Source organism: Triplophysa dalaica, chromosome 20 (assembly GCF_015846415.1).
Source record: "Triplophysa dalaica isolate WHDGS20190420 chromosome 20, ASM1584641v1, whole genome shotgun sequence".
NCBI classification, from domain to species: domain Eukaryota; kingdom Metazoa; phylum Chordata; class Actinopteri; order Cypriniformes; family Nemacheilidae; genus Triplophysa; species Triplophysa dalaica.
Genome location: NC_079561.1, coordinates 4,403,475 through 4,419,585, shown reverse-complemented (window position 1 = coordinate 4,419,585; position 16,111 = coordinate 4,403,475). Strand labels below are relative to the sequence as shown.

At 38.7% G+C, this 16,111-nt stretch overlaps 1 protein-coding gene across 6 annotated transcripts in view; it reads right to left on the bottom strand.

Annotated features, from left to right (window-relative positions):
• The window catches only part of scn8aa (sodium channel, voltage gated, type VIII, alpha subunit a), a 46,132-nt gene that overhangs the window by 4,740 nt on the left and 25,281 nt on the right, over positions 1 to 16,111 (bottom strand). For all 6 annotated transcript variants that reach the window (XM_056733368.1, XM_056733373.1, XM_056733367.1 and 3 more), the window contains 11 exons: positions 15,750 to 16,106; positions 15,189 to 15,659; positions 14,757 to 14,874; positions 13,985 to 14,139; positions 12,660 to 12,833; positions 7,443 to 7,565; positions 1,073 to 1,357; positions 860 to 913; positions 647 to 784; positions 411 to 515; positions 50 to 320 (listed from right to left, as the gene is read on the bottom strand). In XM_056733368.1, the coding sequence (XP_056589346.1) occupies positions 50 to 320; positions 411 to 515; positions 647 to 784; positions 860 to 913; positions 1,073 to 1,357; positions 7,443 to 7,565; positions 12,660 to 12,833; positions 13,985 to 14,139; positions 14,757 to 14,874; positions 15,189 to 15,659; positions 15,750 to 16,106 (2,251 nt within the window). The remainder of the gene's footprint in view (positions 1 to 49; positions 321 to 410; positions 516 to 646; positions 785 to 859; positions 914 to 1,072; positions 1,358 to 7,442; positions 7,566 to 12,659; positions 12,834 to 13,984; positions 14,140 to 14,756; positions 14,875 to 15,188; positions 15,660 to 15,749; positions 16,107 to 16,111) is intronic.

Genomic DNA, 16,111 nt, shown 5'->3' with positions numbered 1-16,111 from the left:
ATCCAAAACCTGAATAATAAACTAAATGAGAAAAACACTGTTCACTTACCCACGATGGAGAGAATGACCACAACACAATCAAAGATGTTCCAGCCGTTGGTGAAGTAATAATGACGCAACGCAAAGAGTTTGAGAACAAACTCTGAGGTGAAGGACACAATGAAAATGAAGTTGACCCAGTACAAGATGTTCTCGGTCTCTATTGACTGATCGTCTGTCTCGACCATCATGGTGACCATGTTTAAACAGATGAGGATCATGATTGAAATATCAAAGACCTGCTGTGTCACAAAGTCAAACACCATCCCCTGGAGCTTGTTCTGTGGACAAAAAATTAACACATTTGAGATTTCATCAAAAAAAATCCTCAATCCTTGTCTAAAATAAAGATCAGAAATGGGGTGCTGTACCTGGGGTCTAGGTATGGGTTTCTGGGGCTTCTTTGAGCCAAGTTTCTTCATAGCATTGTAATACTTCTTCTGTTCTTCCGTCATGAAGATATCCTGACCTCCAAAGTATAGCCACATACAAAAACTGGTTACAATCTCCATGAAAGTTATAGTAAAATCACAGACCAAATGGTTAACAAGGTAGAAATAAATGTGAAGTCTCAAGTTTAAACTGAAAGTGTAGAGAAAACCCTTATCTTTTTCTTCTGCTGGTTGAAGTTGTCAATGATGACACCAATGAAGAGGTTGAGGGTGAAAAAAGAGCCAAATATGATAAAGATGACAAAGTAGATGTACATGTAGATGTTGTCCTCATACACTGGCTGGTCCTCCACCTACAGACAGAATGACATTATAATTGAGTACAATGGCTAACGTCAAAGATTGGCCAGACTGACCAAACTTCTTACCCTTCGCGAGTCGATCGCTGCATACATAATGTCCATCCATCCCTTGAATGTTGCCTTAAAGAACAAGGGAACCAGTTAACAGCTATAAGATTGTGGTAGAAAAACATCATACAGAGCTTGACTAGATTCTAAGGAAATATGTAACTCCTGTATGTGTACATATCAATTAAAGTCGGGTAGTGACTGTTAAACAGATAATAGAGGAATTCTCACCACTTGCAGGAGAGCCAAGTAACCAGCACCCACATTGTCGAAGTTGATTTTGACGTTCTTCCAGCGCACTTCAGTGAAGTTCTGATATATCAGATCAAGGCACTGTGTTTTGTTGTCGACCACATCGGGAAGGAAGTTTTCTTCCGATGTTTCGTTGTAGCAGTAGTAGTACTTGCCCGCAAACATGTTGACACCCATGATACTGAATATCAGCCAAAAGATGAGGCAAACCAGCAACACATTCATAATGGAAGGGATGGCACCGACCAGGGCGTTGACTACCACCTAGAGCAAAGTAGGAGAAACAAGGCAATATAGTGTAAGGAACTGGAAATGCCCCTGGAAAACACTAAAACATAGAAACACACATTCAAACACATCCAAACCCTCACACAGTTGTGGCTGCATATTTGCATGGCACAACAAACGGATACGGTTATTCTACAAATAATAATGGGAGTATTTATTTTCATTTCCACATTTTCAGTCACACGGCCATCCAAGAAACGCATCTTTAAATCAAAATAATTAATCTATAGAGAGCACCTTTTCATACAGTAAATTCTTCTAAGCTGCTTGTTGTTTTTAGATCAATTCATGTGTTATCTTTATTCAAAGGTTGTAAAACCCATGTGTGTAACCTTTTACAGAAATGTGTTGGTTTGTGTTCTTATATGTAAATAATTCATATTATGGAAAAGTCCTTTAGGGAAGTTGTAGCATTTGGCATCTACTGTACTTGAATTGGGGAGGACAGATTTCAGGATTCAGCGAATGTTCGGCAACTGAAATTATTCAGCCAAAACTAACTGTTCGGTATGTTCGGTGTTCAGCTGAATAAGTGAAATATGGTTGAATTAATTCTACCAAGCATTATCGATATTTGTCCTTCGGCCATGTGTTACATTTTTGTTTGGCCTTGGCTTCGGCCAAGAATTTAAATTTCTGTGCATCCCAAGTTAAAATCACAATTAAACAACATATTTCTTACCAGTAAATTAAACCTTTCATCAACTGCAGCTGAACATATGTTTTTTAAAATGACTGTTGACCCAAAAATAAAATTCTCTCATCATTTACTCACCCCTGAGTTGTTCCAAATACACATTTCTTTGTTCTGATGAAAACAGAGAAAGATATTTGAAATACAAATGCTTGTAACCAAACAGTTCTTGGCCACCGTTGACTTCCATAGAAAGGAAAATTGCTTTATATTGAAAGAAGATATTTTTGAATACCATTGTTATTTTTCCTTCTATGGTAGTCAATGGTGGCCAAGAACTGTTTTGGTTACAAGCATTCTTCCAAAAATCTTTCTTTGGGTTCATCAGAAGAAAAGAAACATACACAGATTTGGACCAATTTGTGGGTGAGTAAATTAAGATTAAATTTAAAGATTAAAGATTACAATTTTGGGTTAAATGTCTCTTAACCTTAAATTGGGCCAAAACACTTTTTTGAGGTATCTTCTGCAACACGCAAGTTGGCCAACGCCTCAGGAGACTTTATAAAGTTCCTACTCAGAGAATTGTAAGTCTTTAACGATTGGCGATTGGCTCTTTTTACTTTAAGGCAGGACTTCCTTCGCTAGCGCAGCCATTTTGAGCGTTGCATTCCCCCTGCCACCCATTTATTGTAATAGCTGTCTTAGTCAATCTTAACATCAATTTTAAAATCTATAATCTTTGATTATGGTCACAAAGTCGTGTCCGCCAAACACCTTCGTCTTGTTGTATTGTGTTATTATAGCAATTGTAGAATATATTCTCAGTATTAAGTTTAGAGCGAAATCTCTTTTTCTTGGGTGGCCTGTGACTCCTACACAAAATTATTCCCATATACTTGTTAAAACTATAAATCCTAAAAATGGACATAACTTGTATCAATCCTAGCTTTGATGTTCACACGCTCTTGGTCCTAGCAGACTGTTTCTAAAAATGGATGCGAGCGTCAAACACACCTTCCATACAAATATGCCACACAGACTCACCCAACGACTTCTACATTCCCAAAACGAACAGTTTCACCCTAGGAACTGAACACACTTTCCCCACCACCCTAACTTGGCCATAGCAAGCTTGAGCATCATTGAACATTACATCACCCCCCCACCACGCCCCTTTTGCCTCCACGTCCCTCCCCCACAGTCAATCTCAGGACATGGTCCGTCAGTGATTAGCGATGAGCAGAGCGTGTCAGAAGACGCTCAACTAACTGTGTTAGGCAGCCGAGCCGCAGTTCTCAGGCAGGCAGCTGAGCATGCAGATCTCTCACAGACTGAAAAGTGGAGCCATATTCCCCCCCTTAAACACACAGAAAGACACGGCAGACAACAGGGTTCTCTCTGAAAATGCTGGGACCGGGCTGTATGTAGCTCTTAACATTAACAATATTAAATATTACAAATAAATATGTCCATTTGCTTACTAAATATTCAGGAAATGTCAATAATGTGAAGTTATCCTGACAGTCGAAATAAGAATTTGGGATTTTGGAATGTTGTGAAAAAAAGCATTTGTCAAGAGAATCGCTGTACATCTTTTTAATAGAGACTACTATGTTCAAATGTCACATAGACATCCTTTGTGAGGATCGACACAGATATTAAAGTGAGGGAAAATGGCTTTCAAAAGTGCATAATGTGCATTTGCAATTGAACAGAACATGCGTGTTACATGACATCTTTGTGCAATCTCAAGAACCGTTAAAATCAATGAATAAAGTGACAGGAGATATGCAGCAATGTGGAGAGATTTATGTCCTTTCATTTTATGGTGAATAATCTACAGCAGAAAAAATCTTGTTAAGGGTCTTGTTGATGTATTTGATAAATGCAACCATCACCAAATGATGCATTTAATTGCAAACGTTTTAAGCCGTTTCCATTGGTGCAATGATCTATCTCTCCACTGTTGTGTCTCCATGTCAATTCATTTATTCATTTGTAACTTTTTTGTTATAAAAAAACAGCATATCAGTTGATGGACATTAAAATTGGTTATTTACTAGGGTCGGAAAACTTTGACTTTTTGACTTCTACAGGTTACATAAAATGATTTCACACACCCTCATGAATCCAATTAAAGGTACATTCCATTCAAATCTATGAAAACACAGTTTCGATTCACCCAAAAATGACAATGCAAGCTTGAGAATAAGTTCTAAAGTGTATTAGGCTAAAAATATAAAATACTATAAAAAATTAAGTGCAAACATATATCGTTTTGCATAACTTGGTGGAGATCCTGGCGACCCACAGCACTACATGTCTTGTATGTCTCCTTTATCGGACATACTGGCAGGTTCCAAAATGGCCCCCCTATAACCTTACAGTCCATTGTTTATGCGTACCGCTATTTTTTGTGTTGTCTGAAACCATAATGGATATTATCAAGTGCACTCATTCAATCCCATGGTGCACTGAATGAATTGCTGAGTTTTGGCACCAGGAGCAATTTAGGTACATTTAATTCAGTTCCTATCATTTACTTCTTCAGAATGACTATATTCGTGACGTAAAGTTAAAATTAGTGAATGGCAGGGGGTACAGGGGGTGATTTTGGGCACGGACACTCTTTGTTAACAAGACGGGACAAAACAAAATCTGCTGTGCTGCAGGTCTCCAAAGCATAAGAATCAACTATTTTAATTGGCTGTCATTTTTGGGTCTTCTGACTTGAACCCAGGCAAACCTTGAGTCATAGCAGCAGTGTGAGGTCACAGAATATCTTTCACGCTGTTTAATAGTGAAATCTCCTGTAGCACAAACCTCTCACTTATTGCTATATTTTCCCATGGTGCATATAGAAATGCCTAGCATCAGAAGACTGTTGTACATATTTCCTAAGCTTCTGTGTTGACACGCTCGAAACCGCTGACTAATCAAAATCTCCATTTCAAAACACACATCATCTCCACATTGCTAAAAGACCGGCTGGGAAACAGCGAGAGATACAGAAGCTTAGCAAATATCTCCCTCTCACACTCACAATCGTGTGCGTGTGAGGTTTTAGTTTTACAGTCCCGTGTGCGAATCCTAGACAAGCAAAGAGAGGTGAGGTGAGCCTCCAGCAGGGTTGGCTCCTCAACACTTGGACCAGATGGGCTGAAGGGGACGATGGGAAATGAAGGGAGGGAGATAGGAGGGGGCTGCATAGTGCTGTTGATGAGGGGCACGAGAGGAGGTGTAGGGAGGGAAGAGAAGCTCAGGGAAACCAGTCCACAGGTAAGAGAGACTGAAGATGACAACAACCAGATGCCACTGTTTACAACCATGGGGGAAATTACGGTTTATCTTTGTCTGAATTTATTAGCGAGATGACTATAGATGACCATAACTACAATTACTTAACAGACTGGCGATGTTCCAGCTAACAGAACTGTAAATGAGATATGTGTTTGCTTACTTGTTTCTGCTTTTTTACTTTATAACATTCATGCCATTCAAAACCTGTATGTGACTATATCAATGAAAAACAAAAAAGACGATATTTGGAGAAATGTTGTCCATACAATCAAAGTCAATGGGGACCAATGTTGTTTGGTAACCAACATTCTTCAAACAATCTTCTTTTGTGTTCAGCAGAAGAAGTTTCTTCTTATTCAGGTTTAGAATGACAGGAGCATGATTAAATAATGAAAGCATGTTTATTTTGAGGGAAATAACCTTTAATGTTAAAACAGCACATGCATTTACTCTTTGCTAAGCTCCGCCTTAAAATGTTACTGACCAATTGCATCTCATCAACTGTTATAGCTATTATCTTAAGGCCCGGTTTCACAGACAAAACGTTGCTTAGCTATGTCTTTGTTAAATTAGGATATTTAAGTTGCTTTTAATCAAATGCCTTAGATAGAAACATTACTGGTGTGGATCTATATATTAAAAGAATTGGCAAGACAATTTATAAGTGACAAAACCAGTCTAAAGGGTCAATTTTCCGAAATTGAGATTTTTAATGTATGGTTTGTTAGGATAGGTCAATATATGGCTGAGATAGAGCCGTTTAAAACCCTGGAATCTGAGAGTGCAAATATATCAAAATATTGAGAAAATTGAAGTTGAAGTTGTTAATAAGGGGTACTGTGGCAGGCCATCCATTCACAAAAATAAAGTTTTTATATATTTAGGATAGGAAATTTACAAAATATCTTCATGGAACATAATCTTTACTTAATATCTTAATGATTTTTGGCATAAAAGAAAAATCAATCATTTTGACCCATACAATGTAGTTTTGTCTTTTACTAAAATTGTTCCCGTGCTCCTTAAGACTGGTTTTGTGATCCAGGGTCACATATTCAGTTAAAACAGCTCAAACTTTCATTTTAGTTTGGGACTAGTCTTAAGCCTTATCTCTGAAACCGGCTATGTATGTCGTAAAACTCCTTCGTGTTTTTTAAGGAAATGCTGGACACTGAGAAAGTAAGAAAAGAGAGCGTAGAAACTTCTTTCCTTCACCAAATATTAGATCTTTTAACCTTGATAAAGTGTCCCGGTCATTAAAACTCTTGAGCTACTATTCCCTGTTTCACACTCACATACAGCGTATGCTTTAGAAACATAAGGAACATTTCTGTCCCAGTTTATTTTTACCACTTCATTAACCGTATTTGACCTCAAATCAAACTGCTCTTACAAATCTCCTATTCAAGTGTTTGGTAAAGCTTGTCCAAGCAAGCAACAGCATCGTTTAAAGTTGGGAGGAGCTTAGCAAAGTGTCCATTTTCTAAAACGCATACTGGGGTATGAGATCGTATCTAGTATGTTGTGTGACTGATGTAGTAAAGTGTAAGCGCTGCTGGTTGTTCTCTGAGAGACAGGGTCAGTGTAGAGGGAAAAGGGAAGGAAGGGGGCGATGCTCTCCATCAAAAGCAGAAGTTAAGAATCAGGCCAAATGGACAGCCAATCGCAGATCAAATGCTTTGTGAAATGAGAAGGAAATTGAATGGCGTTGCGTTTGATCATTTTTCGTGCTATTTTTCTAAAAGGCCAATTTGTAATATCATCGTTTGCAATGAGGCAGCTTTGATACATTTGCCTTTCAGCAAGACAGTTACGTTAACCAATAGTCAATCGTGCTCTACGCCCGATTTTTGTTAAATCAGGGAAGACCTGCGATGCATATCGTGTCATATTTTCACAGTTATCTCAGCTGCGTCATGACTGAATCATAAAACACAAGTGCAGAGGAGGTGTGCATGAAAAGGGTGAGGAACGCCTTTTCATTGGTGGCTGTCTTTGAAATAAAAATTCCCCCGGTAGGGGTTTGGTAGTCCTTGCTGGTCTTTTTTGGTTCGATCAGTTCTAGCATGCTGTAACTGCTGAATGGGCATGCAGAGAGATCAGCTCTATAGCTTTGTATCTTACCCTCATCCCTTCAAAACGTGACAATGCTCTGAGGGGTCTCAGGGCCCTTAGTGTCCTGAGTGATTTAATGGGCCCTAGATCGGAGTAGCCCAGCGCATTAGCTATAAGGCTGACTATAGACACCTACACAGAAACAGAGAAGCAAAACAGGATCCATACTGTTAGACGGGAGAAAGCTCTTGAAGGAAGAGAAGGCCTCTTCAGAGCTCCTGGAACGTTGGTTTACACACACACACAACAGTTCGGATGGGTATATACATATATAACACTGCATTTATACATGTATATATCCCCAAGAAGGAGAGAAAGACTCATGTTTAGTATTGGTTACAGGTACAGATAGGGGAGGATAAACCCAGGATTTCGCTCTCTGTTAGTTTTGGAATGTGGCTTCCTTACACCTGTGGAGAAACGTTGCGGTTGAAAGAGACAGAACAACAGACAAAACACATGGGTGATGTAGAGCGCTAGGGGACCTTGGGGACGTGGGGGTCTTAGAAGACAGAGGTGACCCCTGCAGATGCATCAAAAACCCCAACATACTGCAAGAACCTTACCCTTGCCCTTCTAACAATATCTCTCCTTGACGTTCTTGGCTGAGGCATTAAATCCCATATAAGTTAAGACAAACAAACTAATGGGACCTGCGAGAAAGAATAAAGGTAAACATGACACGTATGCCAAATTGCAAATCACTTTCAAGTATTACATAGACGGCAGAAGGAGGGATTGGGGGATCGCAGATAGTAATGGACATTGGACAAAAATCACTCTGAGGGAATTCAAGCCCCGGTCAATCTCTAAATGCCACTGAAAACATTGTGGTAAAGCGAAACGACCTTCATACTAGCAAGAAGCATGGAGCTAAAATAAACGCAACTGCGCGTGCAAAGAGGTCGCACCGGTCAACATGGCACTCCATCTAAAGTACCTTATTGATTTTACAATGTGCCTCAAAGCTGTAGATGAAAAAGAGATTTTGTAGAAACCTCAGGGTCCACTGAGAATGACTTTCAAAGCTGATATTTATTATTTCAAGGATCGAAGGTCAACGGACGGAGAGACCGGGCTTGAGTCCCCTTCTAAACAGACCTTCACACCTTCAACCAGCCACTGACGAAGACTTGATAAAACCACAGCAAAAGTCCACAACACTGAAAGCTATCCAACTCACAGAGGGGATTCTATTAAAGGTGAAAGCTTTATTTTGAATGAAAATGCGGGCAGGACAGACTAGGACATCATGCTCTTTTACTTTAGAAAATGTTCACATTTTGGAAAACACATGCTAAGAATCAGTGGCAGTTTTATGACCTTTAAGGGCATCAGTACATATCAACAATTTCTGGAGAGAGATGTCTGCTTACCCACAAATAAAAATTCTGTCATTATTTACTCGCCGTCATGTTGTTCCAAACCTGTATGACTATTTTCTTCTATCAAACACACTAAAATATTTTTTTAAAGAATGTACCAGCCATTTTTGCCCATAGTGCGGTCATGTGGACTATGTGTATAGTGTCAACAAATGACCAGTACATCTTTTTAAATGTCTTCTGTACTCCTCAAAAAAAAAGGCATACTTGTATGGAACACCATGGGTGAGTTCATGATTAAATTTTCATTTTTGGTGAACAACTGACATCAATTAAATTGGTTTCACATAATCACAACATTTCCCTTCGAGAATATTGTGCAATAAAGCTTTCTCCTTCATCTACAGATCATGTGATCTTTGGGGGTAATTGTCACCTTTAGCCTCAGTCGGAACCCACAAGCCCCTTTATGGAGGCCCCGGGGCCCCCTGAACCGGCTGAGATGGCCCCTCAGTTTCTTCATCTGTCAGCACTCACGCTCTGCAAGGCAAGGTCAATGAGATGTGTGGCTGTGACCAAATGAAGGAAATAAAATAAAAAATAAAATAGTCAACTGAAATCGAACAGATTCAAAACACAACCAAAGATGACCATTCAGAATGATTAATAAGTGATCAATGCTTTTGCCTCAAAAAAGATCGTATAATACAGTATAGCAAAATGTGATGCAAAAAGTAGTCAAATAATAAGCTGTGTGGGTTATGGAACAGATATATACGGTGAGACAGACTATAGGGAACAATGGCACAAATACAGTACATAAATATACACAAACACACACATGCTGGATATGATGCAGGCCCCATGAATAAGCCATTAAGTGCATCACACCCACACAAGCAAAGAACAGTGGAGGTACAGAGGGCAGACTAGATCAACATAGCAGATACCAGGAGGACCACTCACCGACCGCTGTATGTCCTCAACATCTACACATCTCAGCACTACCTCAAGGGAGGGAAGAGCAGGTTTGAGTGGGGGAGGGAGGATTGAACCATTCCATCCCGGGACAAGTAGTTCTACCACAAGTGTTTGTCCAACACCCCAGGAAGAAGGTGAACTCCAAATGGCAGTTCTGCGCCATTGAAAGGCGCTGTGATGAGGGCAGGCTGTTCACAGGGTCATTCCAGATGAAAGTGAGCAAAAGATTCCCTCAACCAAGGGCGCTTCAAGGACATTGTTTTGACATTTATGATCACACGACCAGGGGCGATATATCATCGCAATTCATTTCAGGTCCTATATAAATCAAATCTTGGAGTATTCCAGGGCCCAAATATAACATATTTACATGGATGTTTGGTTTTATGAGATGGCACATGAAGAGACGGTAGTCAAGTATTAAAAATTAAAGACACCTGTGTGCATCATTTATTATTAGCTAGAGAACACATAAAAGCTATAGGCTTGAATTAAGCTACTACTTTATTTAGAATGAAGTAAAGTCTTACAAATGACTGAATATGACAGTATTGATAGTATAGATGCCTTTAAATGCTCTACCCTGCAGAGTGAGTAGGGCACGATGATGCTCACTTTCAAAAGGAATTCACCCACAGTCACGTAGGTCCCGTCAGGAGGAGGGGGGACGAACATAGGGTGGATACAGTACGACTGTAGTCCAAGCAAACTTAAAAAATTTAACTTTGCTCCATTCAACAGAATATGTGAACTACTGCTATTTTATTACTCAGAATTTTTATATTGGAGATATCTGACTAAATCTGGCATTCTATTGCGGTTTAGAAAATAGAAAGAAATTCACACTTTGAGAGTTGAACGAAACAAATCATTAGCTATGATGTAGAGATCAGGCTATGGTACATAAATCTACTAGGCGTATAAATAGATTATGCATTAAAGGAACAGTTCACCCAATATTGAATTTCTGTCTTTCAATTACAGAGAAAGATATTTGAAAGAATGCTGGTTTTGGCCACCATTGACTACCATAGTAGTAAAAACTTCTTTGTTCTGTTGAACACAAAAGAAGATATTTTAAAGGATGCAGAGAAGCAATTCCAAATGTCTTTCTCTGTGTTCATCAGAACAAATAAATATAAACAGATTTGAGTAACTGATGACAGAATCTTTGGGTGAACTGTCCCTTTAATATTTATGATTTCAGTTTATGTCTTATTACCTTACAAAATTGCAAAATAGAAAAAATGTATGTGCTGTAAGTTTGACAAATTAAAGGATAAATAATTTGGCTAAATAGTCTCTTTTTGTTACCATCAGAAGACATCACATAAGGTGTTGGGACTGTGTATGTGACTAATAGTTTGTCACAGCAGATCATTAAACAGCTTGATATTGCATGTACAAATTCTGCTGAAAGGTTGTTAGTTCAGGAATAAGGTCAGAACAACAGAACAGGCAATTTGCTTCTTGACATGATCACTCCACTTGTAAAATGTCCCACATGTATCATGAGAGAAGCACATCCACACAGCCTCTGAATCCTTTAGTTTGGAGTCCAAGTGTGAGCATTTTAGCCATTTAAAGATTTAGATTTCACCAAATATTAGAATTTAAATCTATAGCTTCAGTTATTTGTTGTACAAAATACATTTGTATGGTGATAAAAATTTGGGTTAATGGAATAAACAGACAATCTGTATGATTTAAAGATTGTAAATAATAAGAGACTACAAAATGCAAATTACACTTGGTGCCTCCCACAATAAGGGTAAAATAAAAGTTTTCAGAGGCTTCATCCAACATCTTATTGTTGACACAGCATAAAACATCTTATAAATATGTACAAGTATTCAAAACAAGGTTCATTAAGGACTGAGACGTGCTTGAATATCATATCAATAATCTTTGTTATTGATATACTGATTTTGACAAGTCATTTCCATTTCAACCATATAGGATAATTATATATAGGAATAATGAAATATTGGATTAATAACATCTCCAATTAACTTGCATATAGTACAAGAAATGACTAATAACTAAATAGAATGGGAGGAACACTTAATGTATTTTTCATGTGACAGAAATCTTTATAACCAGTATATCCTTCTTTATATTGAATATTCAAGCAGCTCAGGGTCACACAGAAATATATCATTTTTGCACGGCTATGTATGGGTGATAGTTTTTAAAGAAATGATGTAATCTTAAGAAATAACACGATTTAGAGACAAAGAATATATTACATAAGCAGTTATGTTTGAGGCACGCAGTTTTTCTCTTCACCCCTGCATACCACAACACAACATCTTTATATAAAGAAAATCACAGAGTCCTGCCTGACACATTCACATCTTGTTTATAAAAGAAAACCATCCTGTCCATTATCATGTTTGCCCTTGACTATCACATAGATCACATATATCTGCTTGGAAACAGGACAGCGGGCAGATACTTGTCTTCTCATCTCCCATGCTACATCATTTTCCTGTAAGACTGACAGTTCAAACAAACTGTTTCCAACTATTTTTAAACCGTCTTATTACCTTGCTGTGACTGGCGAACATTATTGTCTACATGTTTAATACTGGTTTTGATGTCTGAAATGCAAATCGGTTGACATTCCTCCTAAAATTAACAGTTACATAGTTTTTCTATCCCAATATGATTTTCAAAGCCTTAAACATCATTTTTTAATCAATTTACAAAAATATTTAAGTATGTTGTTAGGACTGTACAGTATTTTAAACATACATTTTTTTCCTTGTATAAATTATATCTAATTAGTGACGCAAAGAGCAAGAACCACATATGTGATCCATATCACCTAGTATGTTTTTGGCAGGATGGACCCCATAAACAAAACTTGTATGTGCAGGCCTGACAACGAACATAAGGATTGAAGAGGTACACTTACGTCAACAATGAAGAAGTCCAGCCAGCACCAAGCATTGGTGAAGTACTTTTGAAAACCATAGGCCACCCATTTCAGCAACATCTCCAGAATGAAAATGTAGGTGAAGACAAGGTCAGCATACTCCAGGATGATCCGGATGGTTTTCCTCTGTTCAATGTACACGTCCTCAAAGGCCTGCGGTAGACAGTATGTGTTTAAAACAGTGGTTCTCAAACGTTTTCATTATAAGGACCCCTTTGAGTGAAGTGCTTTCGCTTTGTGCCCCCCCAAATAAAGACGAATAATCTTAAACTTAATTCAACTAAAAACACATTTTGTTATACAATGCTGGAAATCAATGTTTGTGGAAGGTGGTCTCTGATGTATGAAATGCATACAGCTAAATATATGATGAATTTCTATATTTCATAAAATGCCACAAAATCTGTGGTCCCCCTGGATCGTCTTTGGGGCCCCCATTTTGTAAACCACTGGTTTAAACTACCATCGCTTGCTTACATGTAAATTAACCTCATATAGATTGTATTTTATTCATAAAACCACCAGATTTTTGACCTGATTTGCATAATTCCTTCAGTGCGTTTGGTGCTAGAACAATGCAGCTCGTGCAAATAAATGATGTGGGAATTAGTGGGCGCCAATAATTTGTTGTCAACCTTCTCCTAAATTTCAAAGTGGTTCTATGTCTTTGAATGATGGTGGATTTAAGGATTCAATTCTTTTGCCTCATTCTAAATAAGTCAAAAAGAAGAAAAACATGGTTTGCTTGTAAGCAACCGAACAGAAGGTAAAGTCTTTGTGCAATAACTCGGTTAAGACATGAGCAGAGTCAGCTTTCAAAAAGCAATAGCATAAGACAAGGTCCCTGATTCTATTACATTCCATTTTTTGGCAACATTAGCAGTGTCAAAGCGGGGAACATTTCCAGTGCCAGAAATAGATCCCCGTTTGGATGAATGGTATAGTCTATTAATCACCCAGCAATGCAGTTCTGGCTTCAGGTCCCTTCATGCTATGATTTCAGCTTAAACTGCACCTTCACGTTATAAAGACTTCAACTGAAAGTTATTGCTACCTTCTCCCAAGTGAAAATAGCTTTAACAAATAAACCTCATGAAAATATGGTATGAGCATTGAGTTATTTTACAGTGAATCACAAAAAATAAGTACTTAATAAATATAATATAGCGCTGTAGTAAATAAATATATACACAACCGTACATTAATTTGTTAACCTATTTACATACGTTACATCACCATAGTCATCGTGCATTCATGCAAATATCTAATAAGACGGGTCTATGTTTGTGTGTACACATTCTCACCAATGCTCCACTGCTGAGAAGGATCATAAAGATGATGATGGTCTCAAACCAGTTGTGTTCCACAATAAGATAGCAGGTTTTCCTGAGGAACCACCAGTACTTCCCCCAGCCTTCCGTGATAGGCACATCACAACACTTATAGCGGGCCACACAACCTGAAGAACAGAACACATCAAAATTAATTTCTGACTTACTCGCTTAAAAATATTCTTGCAACGCAATGTTCAACAATGTTAATATTGTAACATTAGGTTACCGTAAGATTAAAAAATATGTATGCAAATACAGATCGTATGATATTTGGACATGTTGATAATGGATTTAAGTATTATTTTTTATTCTAACATTATCTGCCCACAAAGTTTATTTAATTCATTACTCTACAGTACTTACTAAAAACGTTTAAACTAAGTTATCTTTAATAGTATTGGTATCAGTATTAGCATTAGCTATGAACAATTATTAGGCTTTGTCTAGTTAGGAATGTATTGCTATAAAAGTTTTACATTCTTGGCCAATAGACTTAAATTGTGACAATATAATATCCAAATATTTTACAGATTGATCCTACATATGTGCATGCGTTCGACTAGCGTTTCTTATTTTAAAAATTCTAATTTTAATTTCCCCGAATAGGCAAAACTAAACAAGATTATGCCTACTTATTGTGCTCAAAATATTTTTTTGTGTGTTTTCAATTAATGAACAAAACAAAAAGGTTCTAAAGAGAGAATTCAACTTAATCAGAACTAAGGCCGTTTTGTCGTCTCACCATCAGTCCAGCAAGCTTCAGGGTCAAGATATTCCTCCACTGCTTCCACCACGACTGCTTCCTCCACCTCTGGTTTAATATCAATGGTGCTGCCCTCTGATGAGCTGATTTCATCCAACTTATCAAAGATAGAGAAGTCAAAAAAGTGTAACAACAAGTATCAGTGTTCGCATTTCACAGACCAGTGTTCTTTAAGGCCTGCATACATGTGAACACCACTGTGAAACAGTATACAACACCCTACAGCACATGTATCAATATCATGCAGAAAAAATAGCAAATTCATTTGTTTAGAATCGATGAACATTTATTGCTGAGGCCGAATCGATAACCACAGGGCATTACGTTTCACCCAGCAACTAGGTCAAAGCCCAAAAGCTCTGGTCCTACACAGATGCATGCATCATAACATCGCCTGCATGGCATATTTACTTCTTTGCTGCCTTCTGCTTCAGACTCGCTGCTAAAATCCTCCGTGTTGAGATTTTCAAAGTCCGACTCGCCCACGGCGATGGGTACGCACACAGTCAGGTTGGGGTTGTGGATGAAGGACATGTGGTCGTCATCGATCAGGTACTTGCCCAAGCTACTGCCGATGCCGCTAGTGGTGCCGTTGCCGTTTTTCTGATAGTCCAGGTCACGGCCGATGTCTACACCCGTGTGATTGGCGATGCAGTTGAGTTTCCGGTCGTACATGTCATCCAGCGGCTTGGCCTCATCTGTGACCTTCCTCCTGAGGATGATGTTCATCACTTCTCGAACTTTGATCTTCATCCAAGCGATTCCCTTCTTAATGCGGATGACCGAGATCTGCAGGTTGTTCATCTCACCGTCGTCGTCAGAGGCCGCGAGGTTATCTGCGCTGAATGAGCTCAGCAGCAAAGCAAGAAACAGATTCAGGACCTGATCAGCAAGATAGAAAACCAGTTTAATATTCACAATATATATACACAATGTTCACGTACACAGTGTATCCTACTAGCTGTAACTTACCACCAAGTTCCCTATAACCATGACCATCATGAAGACGATGAGACACATGCCCTGTCCAGCCACCTCCATACAGTCCCACATGGTCTCGATCCACTCTCCACACAGCACCCGGAACACGATCAGGAAAGAGTGGAAGAAGTCGTTCATGTGCCAGCGAGGAAGCACACAATCCCTGTCGATCTTACACACGCAGTCCTTGTAGCTCTTCCCGAACAGCTGCATGCCCACCACGGCAAAGATGAAGACGATGATGGCCAACACCAAAGTCAGGTTTCCCAAAGCTCCCACTGAGTTACCAATGATCTTTATCAACATGTTGAGGGTGGGCCATGACTTTGCCAGCTTAAACACTCTCAGCTGTT